The sequence below is a fragment of the Anoplolepis gracilipes genome, chromosome 14, assembly GCF_047496725.1.
Source record: "Anoplolepis gracilipes chromosome 14, ASM4749672v1, whole genome shotgun sequence".
Lineage (NCBI taxonomy): Eukaryota > Metazoa > Arthropoda > Insecta > Hymenoptera > Formicidae > Anoplolepis > Anoplolepis gracilipes.
The window spans coordinates 8,683,081-8,704,466 of record NC_132983.1 but is presented as its reverse complement, the minus strand read 5'-3'; the positions used below and the strand labels follow the sequence as shown (position 1 = coordinate 8,704,466).

Below are 21,386 nucleotides of genomic sequence, written 5' to 3'. Positions count from 1 at the left end.
AATAAATAAACTTTAAAAACAACTTATTTCTATTTGTCTGTATATTTTTTATTATTTTACATTACAATTACATTATTCAGTGGGAAATTATAATATTAGCGTTATATATTATTGTTGTTTTGTGTTTACTGAGAGATACATATAAAATATTCATTTTTTGATTATTTTATCTGAGTACATCTCTTTTATGTCCAAATAATGAGAGGAATCAATGAATAAAAAAAACACATAGTTGTTTTTAAGAAAAAATATGTAGATATTTGTTGCAAATTCAGACTTTTTTTGTTTTTCTTCAATTTTTTCATCGAAAAACTTTCAAGTTTAAATAAACTTAAAAATTACTCAAAAATTATTTGATCTTCAATGATCTAATTCGCAAATTTTTCCATAATAAATCCTATATTTGGTAATGCTGAATAGGGGACCCGATGACCTTGACCTTGACATATATTGTCAAGGTCACTGTCCTGAGTAACATTCAAAAGGTTTTAGCCGTCGTTCGTTGTTTATTAAAAAGTGATTGACACAAAAGAAAAATGTGATGTAATTTTTCGTTTTTCTTGAAAGTGAAGTAACATTTTACAATGTATAATAACTTTACAGTAAACGCATTTGTTAACTATCATTACATGATATCACAGAGGTTTCAATATTTCATATATTTCAGATATGCATGGGTATATGTGTCAGCATGTATACGCATCCGGAGCATAGCAATATGTGTTGTCCTTTACTTTCTGTTTTGATTTCTTCTGCCATATTTATACATATTTATACATATTTATACATATTTCATATTAAAACGTAACCACACTTTAAGTGTTCAGCACTCAGTGTTTCAAATGTTTACAGAAATATTTCTGCCAGTGAACATTCTAACAGAAATTTTGCAATGCCATTTACACGAATTCTTAAATATTACACATATTTTTAATATTTTCATAACATACACACACACCCACACACATGGGGGGGTGCAAGGGGGAGTCTTTGGACCCTTTCCCACACCCACCCCGTCCATCTCGTTTTGCATGGAAAATTGCAAACCTATGTAAACTTTGCTTTGCTTGCAACGTACATGTGAAGCGAGGTGGACGGGGTGGGTGCGGCAGAGGGGGCCGAAGGCCTCCATTTGCATTTCCCTCCATGCGTGCGTGTGATTATGAAAATATTGAAAATATATATCAAGATAAAGCAACAAAAATACAATAATTATGACATTTCGAAATAACACATTTTTTGTTTATAGCTTTGTAATAAATAATGAGCGACGGCTGAAACCTTTTGAATGTCACTCAGGGTCATGACCTTGACAACATATGTCAAGGTTAAGGTCATCGGGGCTGGGTCCCCTATTCAGCATATTTACCGAAATTTCTTTTTCTTAGGACTTATAAAGTCTTAACAACACTTAACAATGCTTTAATGTTGATTATAATAAAACGTCTTCAAATTTTTTATTTTCATATTTCTAAAAAATATATACAGGTTTAATTTCAAAATTCTGTAATTTGGTCAAAAGAAATCATAGGAAAATTTTTGAAAAAGCATTTTATATTCTGGATAAAATGTATTCTATGGTCTATATGAAATGTTTTCAACACGTTACATATCATAGTTATAATCCCAGTAAACACACTTATATTAATATTACATAAATACAACGCGAAACTGAACATTAGAGATAATATTGCATAAATGTTACCAATTAAACTACCTATTAATTATGATTTTCCATTTATAAAGATAATAATGTAACACATATATAGTTATTATTATTATGGTTATTATGTTATGCTTTATATTTTATATAATACTATAATAATTGCGAAAACTTGTAATTAAATAATAATAAAATTAAATAAAATAAATGAATTTGCTAATCATACTTAGTTTTATAACAGATTTATTTACTTACTGACTCGTAATACAATTCTACACTTACGTACACTTCAAAAGTCTAAAGCAAACTGAGGAACGAATGTATAGAATGTAGAGAATATTAAGACGTACAACACAAACAGGGAACTCATAACATTTCTGTTTACATACCAAAGTGATCACTTCAAGAGAAAATTTATATTATTATAACTGATATTGACTGGTATTATCATAAGTAAACGTGATTGTAAATGAATTGAATGCGTTCACGTATTACGTATTAAATAAATAGATACGTTAAGAATACTTTCTGAAATGTATATGGTATACCAAAAATTATATATAATTCGTAAAAATTTTTTTATTTATAACTTTTTAATAAACGACGACCGACGGTTAAAACCTTTTGGATGTTACTTAGGATAATGACCTTGACAACATATGTCAAAGTCAAGGTCATAGGAGATTCTCTTTTTTGAGGTTTACCTCATTTTTAATCGAAATACTTACACAGAAATATACATATATTTAGGAATTAAATTAAATATTGAATGTATGTACATCATATTGTCTCGCGTCAGGTATTAATTAGCATTCTATGCGTGGTAATCAGTACGGTACGTCCAATAAAAGGTAGTATAATGGATAGTCGCTTTAATGGAAAGCGATTCACGATTAAGTGTTCTCGTGGCATGAGTCGTGATAGTATATTCTTAAAAAGAATTGTAAAACTCGACGAGATTCTCAAGGTAAGTTTCGATAATCTTTTTTCAATGGCAAAATTCGATTATTACAAGTTATCAAAATTTCTTTCTCTCTATAAGTCTCTTTGTTTTTCTTTTCTTATTTGTGCGTGTCTCACAATAAAAAAATCTTATTTCTTACGTTATTACAAAAGTTAATATAGTAAAATTGTCCGATCTCCCCTTTTGCGTTTCTTTCTTAATAATGTAAGGAGTAGATTAAAAGGATAAATTAAATAGAATAAAAATGTCCGTTTATTACAATTAATATCACGATATCAATAAAACGTTTGTAAGGATCAACAAAGAAATAAAGGATGAGCGAAAAGAAGTCTATGTTACGTCCAGGCCCGTAGAAAGGATGGATCAGAGGAAGGGCGTAACAGGAACTGTTCCGATGTCAAAAGTCTTATCGACGAATGACTCGGTCGAGCGAGCTGCAGGTTAGCAAACAGGTAAACGACGGGTGTCGTTATTACTCTGTTATGCGAACGCTCTCTCTCGGTGGTCCCTTTTCGGTAAGAGAATCGAATCTCTTTTACGCGGGACGGGACCTTGTGTGATTTTTCGCGTGGAGGGAGTGAGGGAGTTAAATAAGTTTACCGATCATTTAATTTTTAAATTAACATTTATTCAATTGATCCCTACCATTATACATATAACTTTATTGATATTATCAAATCCGCCTTAAAATTATTTGTATGAGTGTGTGTTTGTGTGTGTGGATCGCGGGTGTTACAAAAGTACGGAGGTCATCAACCAGAAAAGAAGGGGAACGAGTGCGAGTCTAAAGATTTTATTCTGGTTGGTATTTGTACAATAGTTTATAATAAGAAAAAAAAAAAAAAATAATAAAGATTTACGAAAATGTAATATGTGTTACGGCGCGATTTCGCACACGGTCGTGTCGTCCGATCTATGGTCTCGGTTGGCTCGCGAGAATCGGCGGGTCGGCGCGATTTTAGGCATACTTAGTAAAAGAACAGGGTTGAATAAAGGAGAAAGGAGACGTTGAGAGAAAAAAAACAAAAGAGAAGGAAATTAAACTTACTACTTAGGCAGATTGGTTGCGTTTTAGCTGCTGGTGTAGTTGTGACTCCAGTTGTGGTCTTACTCGGCGGGTGGTCTTTATTGAGCACTGACTCTAATAGGTTTTAAGACGTAATCGGAACTCCCGTAGTGTAGACGAATTGCTTGAGTCAGCGAACGACCGAAAAATCTGTGCCGAATGAATCTGATGTTGTACTGACAACTGATTTTAAATTTTGGATGTTCGTAATGCGCGAGTCTTCTCTTTTTATATTAAATCTTGAGGGCGTTTTAACAATTTGGGCGGGAGTATTTTTGAGATTTTGACGTGTAAAAAGCTGTCGTTCGGTGAGATCCTTCTCCTCCTTATTTTTGATTGTTGCTGATTGGTGGGCTCTGTACGGCCTCTTAGGAAATTTGGAGATTCTTCATTTGGTTATCTCCTGAGATTATGCGACTGTTTTTATCCATTATTTATTTAGGGGATCTCGCTTTCGGTCCTTTTCGGTCATTTCTTTGAACATCGATTTCAATGTTTAAAACATTTTTTTCGTTCCGCGGCCCTCTTATGACTGGTCGGGCGATTATTGCTTCATTTTCGTGGGAGGAAAAACGTGGAGCCGACAGTGCGTAGCGGCATTATTTGTTTCTTTCTTAAGATTATGCAGTTGTGTTTGTCTGTTTCGTTGTTTAGAGGATTTCGTTATTGATCCCTTCCGGTATTTGTTTAGATATCGTTTTTAGTAGGTCTAAACATTATTTGATAATAACGGTTCTTTTTTATTGCGCGACCTGTTTTTTGTGACCGATCGAACGATTATTGTTCATTTCGTGGGAGGAAAAACGTGGAGCCGACAGGACGTAACACTATGTTGAACGGTTAAATTTTTAATTCAGAGTAGTGATACAGAGTTTACTTATTGCCAGTCCAAGAGCTTCTTCTTTAATGGCACTGATTCTAATCAGGATTATTCTGCCAGACAACTTCTTCGTGTGTATATTCGAGGATTTTGTTTAAAAGCAAATTCGTTTCTTGAAGATTTAATGCTGCTCTTGTTGAGGAAAGCAAGGAAAACAAAAATCTTCATTGAAGGTTTTTTAAATAAGATAAAGATGTTGTACGGAGGAGGAAACGACAGGCGGCGACGAATAGCAGAGATCAAAGAGGGACGGTGAACACGGTATTTCGGGCAGTACTACAAAATGTAATCAATATCTTGACGGTCAAATCCGCAATCGAAAGTCGGAGAAGCAGCGATCGCACATCGATAAAGACTGGAATTAAGATTGTAGTAATTAAAGCAAATACGACAAGCCAATACCACCGCTCATCTTCCCGCCCAGAAAGGCTCTAAAAGGGGCAAAAGAATAGTTTTCAAAGTAGAGAGATCCCCTGGAACGAGACTACTCCAGAAGAAAGTTCCCAAGTAGAAGATATTAAATTTTCACGGAAATTACAATATAGATCAGAATGAAAGACTATCTAATAATTAAGGGTGTCACCTTCATTAATACGCTGTTTAGCCAACTCGTCAGCAGTCTCGTTCCCGGAATTCCAATGTAAGCTGGGATCCAGATCAATTGGATTATAATGCCTGTTAAAAAGCAGATCTCAGTTTATTTTTCAGGGTTAGAATTAAATGGTTAACATCATGAAAGATTTTTTTCGAAGAAAGCTTATTAATTACGTTCAAAGAATCGGAGAATATTACAGCATCTCTAATGTTGTTTTGGATTATATATTCAACTGCGAGGGTAATACTCAAACATCCAGCTGAATAAATCGAAAATTTGCCATTCATTGTAAATATCCTCCTGATTTGGAGAGTGGGAGAGTAGAAGGACATTCCAACACAAGAAGATCGTTCATTCTTATTGTAAGATCTACAATTTCTTGGTAAATTTCGTTTCACTAAGGGGCAGATCGTGAAGATAGGATAATGATAAGATGTTAAAGAGAAAGGAGAGAAAGAGAAGAAACAGGTATCTCTCCTTCTCCCCAGCACCAATCAAGAATTTGGACTTTGAGAGAATACAGGATTTGATATGATGCACAAATATATTATACTTTTCGACCAAATCTAGTTAACCTCCTCTACACCCGTGGCATCCCACAGGGCACGATGATTGACTTCCCACTCCGGGCATTCCGCATCCAGCGTGTGCTCTGCCGTGTCCGACGAGGCGCCACAATGGTGGCACGACGTGGTCGGCTCTCTCTGTATTCGGTGCAAGTACTCACCCAAGCAACCGTTGCTCGTGAGCACTTGCACCAACCTAAATCCGAAAGCAGCATGCCACCTATCCAACCACTCCAAGAATATGGGGTGAATAGTTCCGACAGCGCGTAGACCCTTATATCAGTCTCCATCCATTCGTTAACTTTACACTGCCGGAGGAGGACTCTGCCGCGCCTCGACCTTCCGTGTGTGAGCCGAGAGCTCCACTCTGCCCTCCTCGAGAGCTTGCTGGTGACGGGCTGTTCTCAACTCGTACATTTCTGTGTACAAGCCCGCCGCCATCTCCCAAGGAAGACTCCCGGATACCATGCACGCCGCCTCATAACAAAGGGCCATCCTCTACTGAATATCCTTAAAGACTTTTTGGATGCGGCGGCTGATCTCCATCTGCTCATGCCACACGGGAGCACTATACAAAGCGATGATTGCACCACCCCCATATACAGTCTGTTCCATAAGAAAGTGTACGGCAGCATATCGAGAATATATACAACTTAAAAAAAAAAGGACCTTAGTATATCAAAGTAGACTCAAAACAGTATTGCACAATTACTTAGTAATGAATCCAATCGCCTTCATTGTCGATTATTGCTTAGCATCTTCTTGGCATGCTTTCAACTAAGTTTTGAGCATATTCACGCAGTAGAGAACGCCATATCTTTCTGATTCTTGTCGACAGCTGCTTAAGAGTAAAAACAGATTTTCCTCTTAGTTTATATTTTATGTAACCTAACCACACATTTTCTATCGGATTCGCATCTGGAGACGACGCAGGCCAATTCATTGTGGTGATATCATTTTGAGCTTTCCATTCTGTGCAAAGGCCACTCCGGTGTTTAAGGTCGTTATCTTTCTGGAGCTCCCAATTATCTCTGTTTTTTCCATAAAACTTCTCAGCAGATGTTAATAAATATTTCTGATAAATTTTGAGCATTTTTTTCGCGTTTAGATTATCAGTAAACAAATAGAAGTAGCCAAAACCACGCTTACAGAAACATCCCCAAACATGGATCTTAACCGGATGCTTAACTGTTCGCTGGATGATCCTAGTATTCGGGAATTGCCGTGCCCTTTGTATAGGAAACCATGCCCAAAAAGAAGCTTCATCCGTAAAGATTACGTTGTTCCAATCTTTACTCAAATTTTCATGAGCCCATGCCAGTCGTTTTGCGACATGTTTTTCTGTTAAGAGAGGTTTTTTGATTGTGGAACGATATTTTATCTTCAATTCATGTAAACGACGTCTGATAGTGTTTACACTAACATTTATACCCTTCTCACGAAGTTGATTCTGATCTTGGCGTAATGTTAGCGCAAGGTTTCGTTCAAACAGACGAACGATCATTTTGTCTTCTCTAAACGTTGTCATACAGGTTAAACCCCTATTTGGCAGGTCGTCAACATTTCCTACTTTTTTATACTGTTTCACCCACTTCTGAACAAATGATTTTGACTTTCTAAGCACTCTTGAAGCCTGAGCATACGTTAATTTTGGTCCCTTTGCATGCCAAACTAAAAACACTGCTTCGTAACGCTTGAGATACTTCGCACTCATTTTGAAAATATCCTTTGTAATACAAAACAACGTTCGTAACGATAACAAACTATATACTGTGCAAACGGGCACGCTTCAAATTTTCTAACGGCATAAAGCAGATAGCGCTACGGTTAACTGTTTTAAATCAAGGTCGTACACTTTCTTGTGGAACAGACTGTAGAGATGACTCGCGGAACTCTGCGACCCACGCGCTCCGTCTTCGAGCTTTTATAAAGAATAGGCGAAAAAAGAAATAATAAAAATCAGTAATAAAAACGGTAATTTATTTATTGCAAACATCATAGAGTAAATCATTTACAGCACATGTTAACAATTCACAATCTACAAGTGATTTGCCGTCAAACGCGTCACTCTCACGTATCACTTTTACCGCATCGTAAACATCAGTAATATTGTTGCGTTGCAAAACGCTAACAAATTGTTTAAACTTTTCATTAACAATATATGTATTCTGACACAGCCAGAAATGCATATGATCGATACAGTCTTCAAAATCGAATAAATGCACCAATGTTTGCGGATGCATATACAAAGAAATATTAGATAATGTTAATTTAACAATCTTGGAGCCAGTTAATGTAATCATTTGGATAGATAGATCGCAGATCCATAATAGCTCACTTTCAGTCGATTGTACATGTCGTTCAATATCGGCACGTTTCTGCATCAATGAGTGCCAGGTAACGATAGGCAATACTATTTGATTGCCTCCGTTATCACCAACAAGTAATTCCACATATGACATAGCTCTGACGCTTATTCCAATCTCCAAGTATTTGTATGATGTCGGGGTCAGAGCATATCTTCTTCCCAAGATACGACCCGCGCGACGAAACTCGAATGAAATGCTACAAAATTTTAGAAAAATGTTATTAAAAATATAATATTAATATATAAATATTAAAAATATTATTTAAAACTAATATAAATAATAAAAATATTATTTAAAAAATAAACTTACTCTTTCTTTTGCAGAGTGTCCATAATCGGGACGTAATAATTCATATTGCTTCCTTTAGCGGAGACCACAAACGATTGACACGATACTAAATTATTTTAAGTATTAAAACACAATTTAGCACTACACACTGCAATGTGGAGGGGGTTATTGTTCACAATTTAGCACTACAAATTGTAATGTGGAGGGAGTGATTGTTGATACAGCAAGTTTTTTTCTCCAAGCGCCTATATACAGCTGCTAATTAATAATTACATCTCCAAAGATTTTAGCTGAATGCGCTTAAAATTTTCCATGCGCCGAGGTGCGACAACATTTTCTGATGAAATCACACCTGAATATTCTAAATGTACGTGACAAATTATCAAAAAGTAACTCGCAGCTGCATGTAATTTTAAACTACAAATTATCCACGCAATAACGAATCTTACTAAAATGTTTAAAGTGTGCGTGATAAATCGCGAAATGACAACCGTATGTAATTTGAAGCCGCGGATCTTCCGAGCGCCGATATACGGCTGCTAATATTCGAAATATGACAAATCTTTGAGATGACGTCACCCATAGGTGACAATCCAACGAGATATGACAAATCCGCAGCTGCATGTAATTTGAAACTGCAAAACTTTCAAGTGTCGATGTGCAGCTGCTAATTTTCGAAATACAGCAAAAAAATTTTTCGACAAACGTCATCGTTAGATGACAAATCACGAAATGCGTGATAGAAACGTCTATGAATCGCGATATAAATTCGCTGCAAAGAGGTGCACCTTCATTATTTTCGAGTTGTGCATCTTGTTCGGTCTGAAAAACATGGCGGAGCAAATTGTGTGGGAGCAATCCACCCGGGTAAATTCAGTGAAGGAGTACATTGCGTGGGAGGCACAATGTAATGAATGTATCGAGTCGTTGGAAGAACAAAGTCGAATTAAACGACCACGATTATCGATCGGAAATCGACAATCGCTGATTGCTCGAATCGCGCAACTCGAAGGACTGAAACATGTGTTGCGCAGGCGTTTCGTACGCGGGTGCAGGATGCAGTTCGCGAGAAAATGGATTGATTTGGCGAGAGATCGATACGGCGTTCGAAGGTCGTATCATGACTGGTGCGGTTATAAATTATAATCACATCAAACTTCATCAATTTTTGGAAGACGCAAGTAACATTGTGCTCGAGCACGTGCGAGCCGTTATGCAAAAACACAGCAGTGTGAAAGTGAATACAGTATTTAACGGCGAGTTTGTGGCGGGCGATAAGCGCGCCAATAAATCAATCAATACGCGAAACTTTGAACTCTTTCGTACATCCGATTTACGCAAGTGGTATAAGCGGCGAGTCGTCGAGCGCACCCTTTCATCGCTCGAAGAATTTCAGGAACGCGATAGCGGATGGGCATTATCGCGTATACTAAATTTGACTGTAAATATAAATAAATATAATCGTATGCACGCCGGATGTTGCGTGCAATTACCGCGAAAGATAATAATGAAACGAGCAGTGGTTAACGTGCAATCTCAAGACAATGCATGTTTTGCGTGGGCGGTGGTGGCTGCTCTGTATCCAGTTGAAAGACACACAGACCGACAATCATCGTACCCGCATTATACAACAGTACTAAATCTCCAAGATATTGAGTTTCCAGTCACTCTTAATCAAATTAAAAAATTTGAAATTTATAATGACATTTCAATCAATGTGTATACCATCGAGAATGAAAACATTATCTCGTTACGCCTTACGGAGCAAAAGAGGGACAAGCACGTCAACTTGCTCTACGTGCAAGATGCGCTAGATATCGGACATTTCGCGTGGATCAAGAATTTATCCAGGCTCATGAGTTCGCAACTCAGCAAACACAAGAATAAAAAATATATCTGCAATCGGTATGTATATTTAATAAAACTGTCTAAAAATATTTAAAACAAAGATAAAAATTTTAACTTTTATTTTACAGATGCATGCACTATTTTTACTCGGACGAGAAACTACAGTCGCATACAGTAGACTGTGGAAAGATGAACGACTGCGCTACCCGGTTACCGAGCGATAAGGACAGGTGGCTCGCATTCGTCAACTACAACAGGAAGGAGCAACTACCTTTTGTCGTGTATGCCGACCTGGAGTGCGTTTTGGTAAAAAAAGAAGAAAATTTTTATCAACATCACCAAGTATTTAGTATGGCTTATTATGTACATTGCTCGTACGATAATTCGTTATCCGCGTATCATTCTCGTCGCGAAACCAATTGCGTTGCGTGGTTCGCCGACGAACTTAAAAATTTGGCGCAACGTGTAGAAAATATTTTAACAACCAATGTCCCTATGGTAAATTTAACGCTAGATGAATGGAAAGAATTTCGAAGCACGACTCAGTATCATATATGTGAGAAACCATTCGTGGAAGATGATGATACGCGCGTACGCGATCATTGTCATTTGACCGGACGGTACAGAGGTCCCGCGCATTCAAATTGCAATCTAAATTACAAGGATTCTTTTTGTATTCCAATAGTATTTCATAATTTATCCGGTTATGATTCCCAATTTATAATCGAGGAAAAAGCCACAGCGTTCGAAGGGGGAATCGATTTACTTCCGATAACAAAAGAAAAATATATTTCATTTACAAAACATGTTAAGAGTACGAAAGACAAACCGGGAAATCACATTAAATTACGTTTCATAGATTCATATAAATTTCTCACAACAAGTCTCGACAAATTGGCATCTTTTCTGAGCAAGGATAAACTTAAAACTTTACAAATGGAATTTAAAAATTTATCCGCCGAGGATTTCAATTTACTGACAAGAAAAGGTGTTTTCCCGTACGAGTACATTGACTGCGTAGATAAATTGCAAGATGCGTGTTTACCATCGCGAGAATCATTTTACAGCTCCTTGACAGGTAACACAGTATCCGAGAGCGATTACGCGCACGCTGAGATTGTGTGGAAGCGATTCTCAATTCGAACGCTAGGCGAATATAGCGATTTATACCTCAAAATTGACGTTTTGTTACTAATCGACATTTTTGAAAATTTCCGCGAGAGTTGTATCAAGAGTTATGGGCTCGACCCCGCGTATTACTATACTCTTCCCGGCTACACGTGGGACGCCATGTTAAAGCATACGAAAATTATATTTGAATTACTCACAGACATTGACATGGTTATGTTTATCGAACGAGGTATACGCGGTGGTCTGAGTCAATGTTCCAACAGGTACGCGCGTGCTAATAACAAGTATATGCAGTCGTATGACTCATCGAAACCATCAACGTACTTGATGTATTTTGATGTTAATAATTTATACGGATGGGCAATGTGTCAACCATTACCCTATGCCGATTTTCAGTGGGTCGATAATGTTTCTAATTTTGATGTATCATCGATCGCGCTCGATTCGTCTACAGGCTACATCCTCGAAGTCGACCTCGAGTATCCGCAACATCTTCACGATTCGCACACTGACCTACCGTTTTGTCCAACACGCGACAAACCACCTGGCAAGCGCGAGGACAAGCTTCTCGCAACCTTATACGATAAGAAGCGTTATGTGATACACTACCGCAACCTGCAGCAATGTTCCTGTCACGGTCTTCGTGTTGCAAAAATTCATCGTATATTACAATTCACTCAATCTCCGTGGCTCCGTACTTATATAGAACTCAACACAAAATTTAGAACACTGGCGAAAAATGAATTTGAAAAAAATTTGTACAAACTAATGAACAAAATAATGCCGTGTTTGGCAAAACGATGGAAAATGTGCGCAATCGCGTAGATGTTAAACTTTTAACAAAATAGGATGGAAGGTACGGCGCAGAGGCATTAATTGCAAAACCAAGTTTTCATAGTAGGAGCGTTTTTTCGGAAAATCTAATCGCTGTGGAATTACGTAAACTCGAGGTGAAATTCTACAAACCAATTTACGTGGGTATGTGTATTCTCGATATATCCAAGACATGTTTGTACGAATTTCACCACGATTATATGGTACCAATATATCGGGAGAGATGCAAAGTCATGTACACTGACACAGATAGTCTTATATATCACATTGAGTGCGACGATGTGTACGAGAATATGAAACGCGATATCAGCAAATTTGATACGAGCGACTATGCGATAGACAATGCGTACGGTATACCGCTCGTGAATAAAAAGGTACCGGGTCTAATGAAGGATGAAAACAACGGTACCATAATGACTGAATTTGTCGGGCTTAGAGCAAAAATGTATGCGTTGCGCGTGGATGGTAAGAAGGATACGAAAAAGGTAAAAGGTGTCAAGAGTAACGTTGTCGCGAGAACGATAACGTTTGACGATTACACGCGGTGTTTGAACGAAGAGATTGAAATGACGCGTAGTCAATCGTGTATAAGATCAAAATTGCACGAGGTATACACCATTCGCGAAACAAAAGTTGCTCTAAGTCCGTACGACGACAAGCGGTATATCGTATCTACAACTACAGATACGTTACCGTGGGGACATTATAAAATACCATTGTAAATAATTGTATTTATTTATTGTAAATATAAATTATATATATATATATATATATATATATATATATATATATATATATATATATATATTCATTCATGTAAATTTATGTATATTTTTATTATGTTATATGTTTATAATAAATTATTTTTATGTATCCAAGAGTTGTGCGATTTATCAAGTCCCAGCCATTTCACAAAAACTTCATCTCCTTTTTTACGTATCACCTTTTCCACGAGATACACGTCGGGGTTAGCAACGCGTTGTAGTTCGTATTCATAGAATTTTCCGGCTACTGGATTTCCGCGCGAATCTTCGAGTAGATATGTCGCGGGATTAGTATTCTGTATTTTGACAATTTTAAACACTTCGGCCGACCAATTTGGTGTGTAACCTTTATCAAAAATGGTCTTGAATTTACTCACAAGTATCGAATCACCCACTTTGAATCTCGCTGGAGCAGGAATTTTTACATTGTTGTATACTGTATTTAAAAGTCTATCAGCGATTGTAGGAGTGACATCGATAGGTCTCATATTGATAGTGCGATGTTTTCGCGCGTAATATTCTGCAACGAGTTGGGATAAAGCGTCGATCCACTTGTAATTACCATTTAGCGTAAACAATTTCCACATATTGTTCTTTAAAGTGCGGTTGAATCGTTCCACGATCGAGGCTTTCATGATGGAATACGTTGAATAATGATTAATGTTATGTTTCTTCATGAGTTTTTGCACATTTGCATTATAAAATTCCTTTCCTCTGTCTGTTTGAAAATTTTTCGGACATCTTCCACCATCTCGAATTAGTTTCGCAATCGTTTCAGACATTTCGTTTCCGCTCTTACTTTTGAGCGGTATGGCCCACGCATACTTGCTCAGCATATCGATAACAGTGAGTATGTAATTGAAACCTTTGTTGACTCGTGCATAAGGACGTATTTCAACTACGTCTGCCTGCCACAGATCATCACATCCGCGTACTATGACGCGTCTAGGCGGAAAATTTCTTCTCGCCGGAGCGTGCAATTCTTCCACGAGCAGTCGCTTTTCAAAGTTGTTTTTCTTTTCTTGCATGTTTGATCGTGGCATATTTCATAATAATGTAAAAGTTCATGTATAATTCTTTATGTATCTTTTCCTGAGTCGGATGTAGTTTGCACACGTGTCTGAAGCATTTTCTGCATTTCATGCATCATTATCTGAAGTGTTTGCACGCGCGTTTCGAGCGCAATAATTGTTTCCTCAATTTCTTTCTGCCTATTCCTCAAAAGTTCAACACTCGTTTCAACGTACCGTTTGTTAGCAGCATCGTTATCGTCTTCCGGTTGCGCTGCACGTCGTATCTTGCGCAACCTTGCGTCAAAGCCGGCGCTAGTCAGACACAGAGCGTTATCTCGCATATACGTTCTTAGTAATCCGTTCCATTCATAGTATGCATTATTCGACATACCGAGCGATACTCCAAATTTATTAATTGACATTTCAATACGAAATGTTTTGACAGAATGACTATTATCGTCAACATGTTGTTTAATTTATAATAAGACCCGCCTCGCGAAGCTCTTCGATAATTGACATGATTTCATTGCCGTGAGCATTGTTACCTGCTCGACGCAAAGCTTCCAGCAACCGCAAACGATCTACCAATTCGTTGGGATCGTTCCAATGCACGTATTCAATTTTATTCTCACTCAGTGTCATAGTGCGTGGTAGGTTTATACCTTTTCCAATTTTTCTTTTGATAGGAAATAATGAAGCGATTATATATTTATATTTGTATCCTTTGTTGCCTAATACTGGATTACGCACATTACTATCACGTCTATGCGCGTTTGTTGCCAGTAATATACTTTTATATTTATGCATATCGGTCTCTGTATATACAGCATCGTCGGAAAATTTAACACCGTATACGTAATCCATCTCGTTATTTACATCTTGGCCCAAAATTGCTCCGATATATTTTTGTCCGAGCGGACCAAGATGTTCTCGCAACATATTCTGACCCTCGGATGTTTGTAATTGACGTTGAACCGACGTCACAACCGCTTCGGGTGTGGTCTCAAAAATTTCTTCGATGGAAGGAGACGAGATTATTTGAGGTTGTTGTACAGCTTTTATCGGAGTCGATTATTTCATTCGCTTTGATTGATTTGGTGTAGAAGTTATCAATGAATCGTTTGATCGTTTCCGTCCTCCATTTGATATTTTTTCATAAGTCAGTGAAATGTTTAATCGTTTCTGCTTTATGCTCTCTTGTTCTTCTCTGGGTATATCAAACGACTCCACTTTCAATGCATCAGATTCTACATCGATGGTATTCTCAACAATTTGTTTTAGAGGTTCAGTGATTGGCTTAAAATGTCTCTCCAAAGCGACGTCTTCCTCAATTTTACCAGTTTTTAAAGCGTGATATTTTTTACGAATTGATTCGCTCGTTTTTGCAATCTCTCTCACAATCTTTTCACGTTCATCATCAGCATCATTGTTGTTTATCATGATGGATATTTTGTAGACGTTGTTAGACTGATGTGTCGACAGCGACTAACCTCTCTACGGTATCGCAAATTCATTAAATCCTTTTCTATATCGTCCATTGGTCAGCGAGCTGTCTTTTTCAATAACTACGAATCCATACTTGTGCTGCCAGCATTTCTGGCATAATGCGTGAAAATCGTCGTATGACATGTCAGTATTTACATGATCGTTGTACACATGTTTCAGGTTTGTACTATCCTGTTGAAATAAAATCAACAGATTCGCATTGTCGCGTATAAGATGCTTGGGTATCTTGGCATACGTTTGACAAAGATAGAAACAGTCGACGCTCGAGTGTCGACCCATTGCAAAGTACTCTCTTATCGTATCTTGTTTATCGCACGTCACGTCATCAAAGATATAAATGGAATTCGGAAGCGCCTCGCTTGGAGCAACGACTTCACTATTATTAGAGAATGTGAAATAACCAATTTCGTCTATCGGTGTCAATCAATTTTTCAAATATTGATATTTCGGTTGTTGAAGCGATTTTGAGTATACGTATAGGTTCTCAAAGCGAACACCGTACGGACTTTCAATTAAACTTATCAATACATTAGTCTTACCACAATTTGAAGGACCGCAAATAATACCGCGTATAGTAATTGGTAACATGTTTCTATGCTTGCGTATTTCTTTTTCAAGCATTAGTCTATTATCAAAGTTTATAACTTTGATTATCGTCACTTGCCGCACAAACCGCATTTTTTTGAGAATAAGTCATGGCAGGACCTATTTATAGATGTGCATCGAATCGAAACCGCTCAGTATTGAAAATGTTTTTTCATCTGTCGGACGACTGTCATATTCTCGAGCTTACCTCTGAACAGTTGCAATATATACCAAAGATTATTTTAATGAGACAATTTAGCCGCTACGTGGAACGACTGTGGGACAAATTTCCCGAACATATAAAGGCTGATTCTAAAGTACAACGGTATCGTAGATGTTTGCGACATTATAATTTACCGTGGCAGCAAACACATATCGATGGTCCAGTACCATTTATTAAAGATTGCTACGAATGTCAGCGAGAATTATAAGAGGTAGCGGTCTATTGAATCGTGCGATAAACGCGCTTCCTATCGAATTACATATTCCTGGATATCAGTTTTGCGGACCGGGAACTCGTTTAAAAGAACGATTGGCTAGAGGCGATCGAGGTATCAATCTATTGTACGCTGCGTGTCGCGACCACGATATAATGCTTACTCGCGAAGCAACGACCTCGGTGAATGACACGGTGCAAATCGTATACTAGCTGTGAAGGCGCGGGAACGTATTACCGCGAGGGATTCGATTCTTGGTGAAAGAGCGGCTGCTACGGCTGTTTGGACGGCCATGAAGACAAAAACGAAATTTGGTATGCGAATGAAGATGAAAAAATCGCCGAAAAAGAAAAAGATGTTGAAAAAACGAATATTTCCAGTAGCGAAGCGTGGTAGTAATTTACTGATTTTACCATTGTTGGGAGTAGTCGGTTCTTTGGCTGGTGGAGCAGCGGGAATCGCGAAGGCTGTAAACGATAGCAAGGCCGCGCAACGCCAATTCGAAGAAGTGCAACGTCATAATCGTACTATGGAAAGTCGTGGACTTTATCTCGCTCCATACAAGCGTGGACGGGGGTTCTCAACGACTGCTAAGAAAAAAAAACGTTAAAAAAAACGTTAAAAATGCCTGTGGGTGTAACAACTAACGTACAATTGGAACAACTTGCAAGACGTATGCGCATACCTTTCTTTAGAGGGGTTTGATGCGCAATAATTTACCGATAAGCGGCGTGCGACGAAACGAGAGCTGCATTTGGCAATTTGGACGACGTTGAGGGTCCTGGTACTCATTGGGTAGCATACGCAAAGAGGGGTGATAATGTTGTGTATTTTGACAGTTTTGGAAATCTTCGACCGCCCGAGGAATTGGTGCAATATTTTGGACAGAATGTAACACAAATTGAATACAATCATGCGTCTTATCAAAATTATAATCAGAGTATTTGCGGTCAATTGTGTCTACAATTTCTTCAAACGATTAAATTTAAAGCCTAACACTCTACTGTCGTGACTCAGTATTCAACATGTCACTGACACTTACGTTGACTGGTAAGAGTAGCGTTCTTGCCGTAAGCTACTTTCCAGCTATAGATTTGAACGATGATGATTACGAACTTGGTTTAACGGATTTTGAAACTTATCATACGATACCGAACGTGAATTCCTCGAATAATAAATTTTACTTTGACAACGACGACAAGGAAATTACGATTCCCGAAGGATCGTACGAATTGCATAGTATAACTGAATATCTAACGCATGCAATTTTACAATACGATTCCCACCACATTGTTAATAACAATGATGAGAAATATTCAATAGTGATTCGCGCTAATCATAATACGTTGAAAAGTGAAATTAAATGCATATACAGAATAAATTTTAATAAGCCCAATAACATAGGATCGTTGTTGGGATTCTCGAATCGTGTATTGCAGCCGCGGAAATGGTACGAATCGGATGTGCCGATAAATATTATTAACGTAAACATTATTCGTATAGAATGCAGTGTGACCGCAGGTGCATATAGCAATAGTAAGCGCGTACACACGATACATGAATTTTCTCCGAGCGTACCACCGGGATATAAGATATCGGAAACGCCCGCGCAAATCATTTATCTACCAATCGTTGTGCGAAGCATTACTGATTTAACGATACGTGTTGTGGATCAGGAGGGTCGATTGCTCGATTTTCGAGGAGAGGAAATTACCGTACGATTGCACGTACGACATCAAAAATAGTATGCTCGTGTTGAATGAAACGGAGCACGCGAGAGACAATATCTTTACGAGAGACAATACTTTTGCGAGGAGGCGAGCGGTGTCTGGTGACAATAATCAGGTGTCTGGTTACGCTAAAAAGAAGCTCAGGGCGTTGAATCGTGAATTTTTAAAGTCTTCGGGATTTGTCGTACGAAATAATTGAAAGAATGATTGACATTTTGAACATTGGAAGCGAACCGACCTTTGACGACCGTATAGTAAAGATTGAAACTCATACGTACAATCCATACACAAATACAACACTTGGATATAGCGATGAGATACGGATACCTATACAGCATCAGGATTTGTACACGTTACCGTGCGAAAGCTTCCCTTACGTCGAAGGAAAATTGACGATAAGAAAAAAGGATGAACTAATGATATTGGGAAATAATTGCATTCATGTTTGATGAATTTCGATATGAACTCAACGGTGTGGAAATTGATCGCAACAGAAATGTTGGAATAACTTGCACGATTAAAAACTACATTTCGCTTACACACGGGAGAAGTAAAATCTTGCACAATGCTGCGTGGAATATAGTTGAAAATAATGGTGGCGAAGGTTACTTCAATTTTTGCGTGCTGCTCAACATGTTGCTTGGATTTTGCGAGGATTATAAGCGCGTTGTGATTAATGCTCGTCATGAATTGATTCTAATACGTTCACGCAACGACAACAATTGTCTATTTTGAGCTCAGGCTGCTGAAGCTGAGATTGAATTACACAAAATACAATGGCGCATGCCTCACGTAATATTGAACGAAATTAGTAAACTGTCCTTGTTACGAGCGTTGGAGAGCGGTAGATACTTGAACATGAGTTTCCGCTCGTGGGATCTACACGAATTTCCTTTGCTACACAGTACGACCAAGCATTCGTGGACTGTGAAAACTGCCTCTCAGCTGGAGAAACCGCGATACGTAATCTTTGCACTACAGACTGATAGAAAAAATGTTGCGTCGAAAGATATTACCAAATTCGACGACTGCAAATTGACAAACGTTAAACTCTGATTTTTATCCGTATGATGATTTAAATTTGGATTTTGATAAAAAGAGATACGCTATCCTATTCGACATGTATGCGCGTTTTTGTAAATCTTATTACGGATGCAATAATGATAATGTATTATTTACCATGGCAAAATTTCTAGAGTGCAGTCCTCTCACGGTCATTGACTGCTCGCGACAAAACGAGTCTGTCAAAAATGCTACCGTGGACGTAAGAATAGAATTTGAATGTAAGCTAGATGTACCCGCAAATACTACTGCATATTGTCTCATCTTGCACGATCGCATTGTCGAATATAACCCGTTGACAAATGTCCGCAAAATTACATGAATCAGGAATAATCCCCTCCAATGTTATAATATTATAACATTATAAAACTAGCGATACTCGATGATCGACCTTAGTCGTCCGTCGTAGTTCTCGCCAATATCATTTCATTACGGTTGTGCCAACGTTTGTGGATCTGCAAGGATTTATTATCGATAAAAAATTTATCGTGAAAGAAATTGCGATTCTGACAAAGGGCTCTGTAATCTCTCATTATATTTTTACGAGTCTTACATCATTCCGTTTGCTCACGAGATTTGAGAGATCTCAAGTTGCATGGTTGATTGGAAAACATCACAATCTACAATGGGAAGATGGAAACATTCCGTACTACAGGGCCAAACGTTTAATCTCTGACGTCGAAAGATGCTTCTTCTCGAGTGTATGTCAAAGGACATGAAAAACGAGAATGGTTTGTAAATTTACTGGAAGACGATGAGAGAATCGGTCTTATTATCGAGACATTGGATAACGACTATGATGACGTTCCTGTAGCGGGATTCTCTAACGTCTTATCGACGAATATCGCTATCATTAACTATCAATATCGATGATTATCGCAAGAGGTTATTCTGTAACTAGCAGTTATCGATAATTCTTGATAATATGAATCGTTATATTCCGAAAAATGTCGAAGCCATGTCGATGCGGTTGCGATCGAAACTGGAGGTCTCGCTAAGCCATTAACGATAGTCGGTGTGAGTCGGTGATATATAGTTGATGTATGGAATATGTGCATGTGTGTAACATGTGACATATGAGAATTAGGTTAGAAAAATTACTAAATAAAATATAGCTGCAATAATACGGATTGAAAGTAAGTATTAATATTTCTGTTTCTTAAACCTTTAATTTTTGTTTTTAATGTTTTTCATTGATAAAATGATTTTTTAACTTTTGGTTTTAGATGGCTCTCGACTATCTTGTCTTAGATGATATAATGATGATGGAAGATCGTATTCAACGCCTTGAACGAAGGACACAACGACAATTATTGCGAGCAACAGAAGATCCATTCGATTTGACGGAAAACGAATTTAAGGAACTGTATCGCCTAACGCCAGATTTAATTTTTTATCTCATTGATGCATTAGAACCTCGATTGCAACGGACAAGGATCACTGGACTGTCTACAGAAAAAAAAGTAACACAAATTAATCATATATTTTACAATACAGGGTGCTTCCCAACAAGGACACAATGTATATTTTTATTTTATAATAATTATTTTTTTATTTATTTTTAAATAATTTTTATTTGAATTTGTTTACGGCATTTATATATGTATGTACATATCTTACATATTATAGGTATTACCAGCAGTGAGATTTTATGCAACTGGCTGTTTTCAACGTCCAGTGGGTGAACAATGGGGCATTTCCATGAGCCAAACATCCATCAGCAGATGTATACACAAAGTAACAGATGCAATCAATGATTTAATATTCAAGCAGTGGGTACAATTTCCTATAACTCCAGGAGCTAGGCAGCTAGCGAGAATACCATTTCAAAATGCATGTCAGCCATTTGAAGCAATTGACTGTACCCACGTAGCGATTCTTGCACCCAAAAAGCATGAAGAAGCCTACATCAATCATCATGGATATCATTCATTAAATGTGCAAATGGTAAATATTTAACTCATGGATTTATATAACGTATTTAATATTAACGTATTAATATTAACCAATTACATTCAATGTTTAATCTCTTAGATATGTGACCCAAATTTAAAAATACTCAATGTGAATGCAAAATATCCTGGA

The 21,386-nt window shown here is 37.5% G+C and overlaps 3 protein-coding genes across 3 annotated transcripts; 2 read left to right on the top strand and 1 right to left on the bottom strand.

Annotated features, from left to right (window-relative positions):
* Nucleotides 1-5,734: 5,734 nt before the first annotated feature.
* Nucleotides 5,735-6,229, bottom strand: LOC140672907 (uncharacterized). The gene is made up of 2 exons (XM_072905397.1): nucleotides 6,042-6,229; nucleotides 5,735-5,930 (listed from the first exon to the last, which is right to left on the bottom strand). Exons 1-2 carry the CDS (start codon nucleotides 6,227-6,229, stop codon nucleotides 5,735-5,737), a joined length of 384 nt encoding a protein of 127 aa, XP_072761498.1.
* A 2,199-nt stretch (nucleotides 6,230-8,428) lies between these two features.
* LOC140673475 (uncharacterized) lies at nucleotides 8,429-12,203 on the top strand. The gene is given in 3 exon segments (XM_072906457.1): nucleotides 8,429-9,434; nucleotides 9,436-10,296; nucleotides 10,368-12,203. Coding segments are annotated over 3 exon segments (3,015 nt in total). The 5' UTR covers nucleotides 8,429-9,108; the 3' UTR covers nucleotides 12,196-12,203.
* A 139-nt stretch (nucleotides 12,204-12,342) lies between these two features.
* LOC140673476 (uncharacterized) lies at nucleotides 12,343-12,926 on the top strand. The gene has a single exon (XM_072906458.1). It carries the CDS (start codon nucleotides 12,351-12,353, stop codon nucleotides 12,924-12,926), a length of 576 nt encoding a protein of 191 aa, XP_072762559.1. The 5' UTR covers nucleotides 12,343-12,350.
* The last annotated feature ends 8,460 nt before the right edge of the window (nucleotides 12,927-21,386 follow it).

Coding starts and splice junctions, on each gene's coding strand:
- LOC140672907 (XM_072905397.1), bottom strand. CDS start 6,229: ATGGCCCTTTGTTATGAGGCGGCGTGCATGGTATCCGGGAGTCTTCCT. Junction 5,931..6,041: donor CAGAGTCCTCCTCCGGCAGT/GTAAAGTTAACG, acceptor TTTCGGATTTAG/GTTGGTGCAAGTGCTCACGA.
- LOC140673476 (XM_072906458.1), top strand. CDS start 12,351: ATGTGTATTCTCGATATATCCAAGACATGTTTGTACGAATTTCACCAC.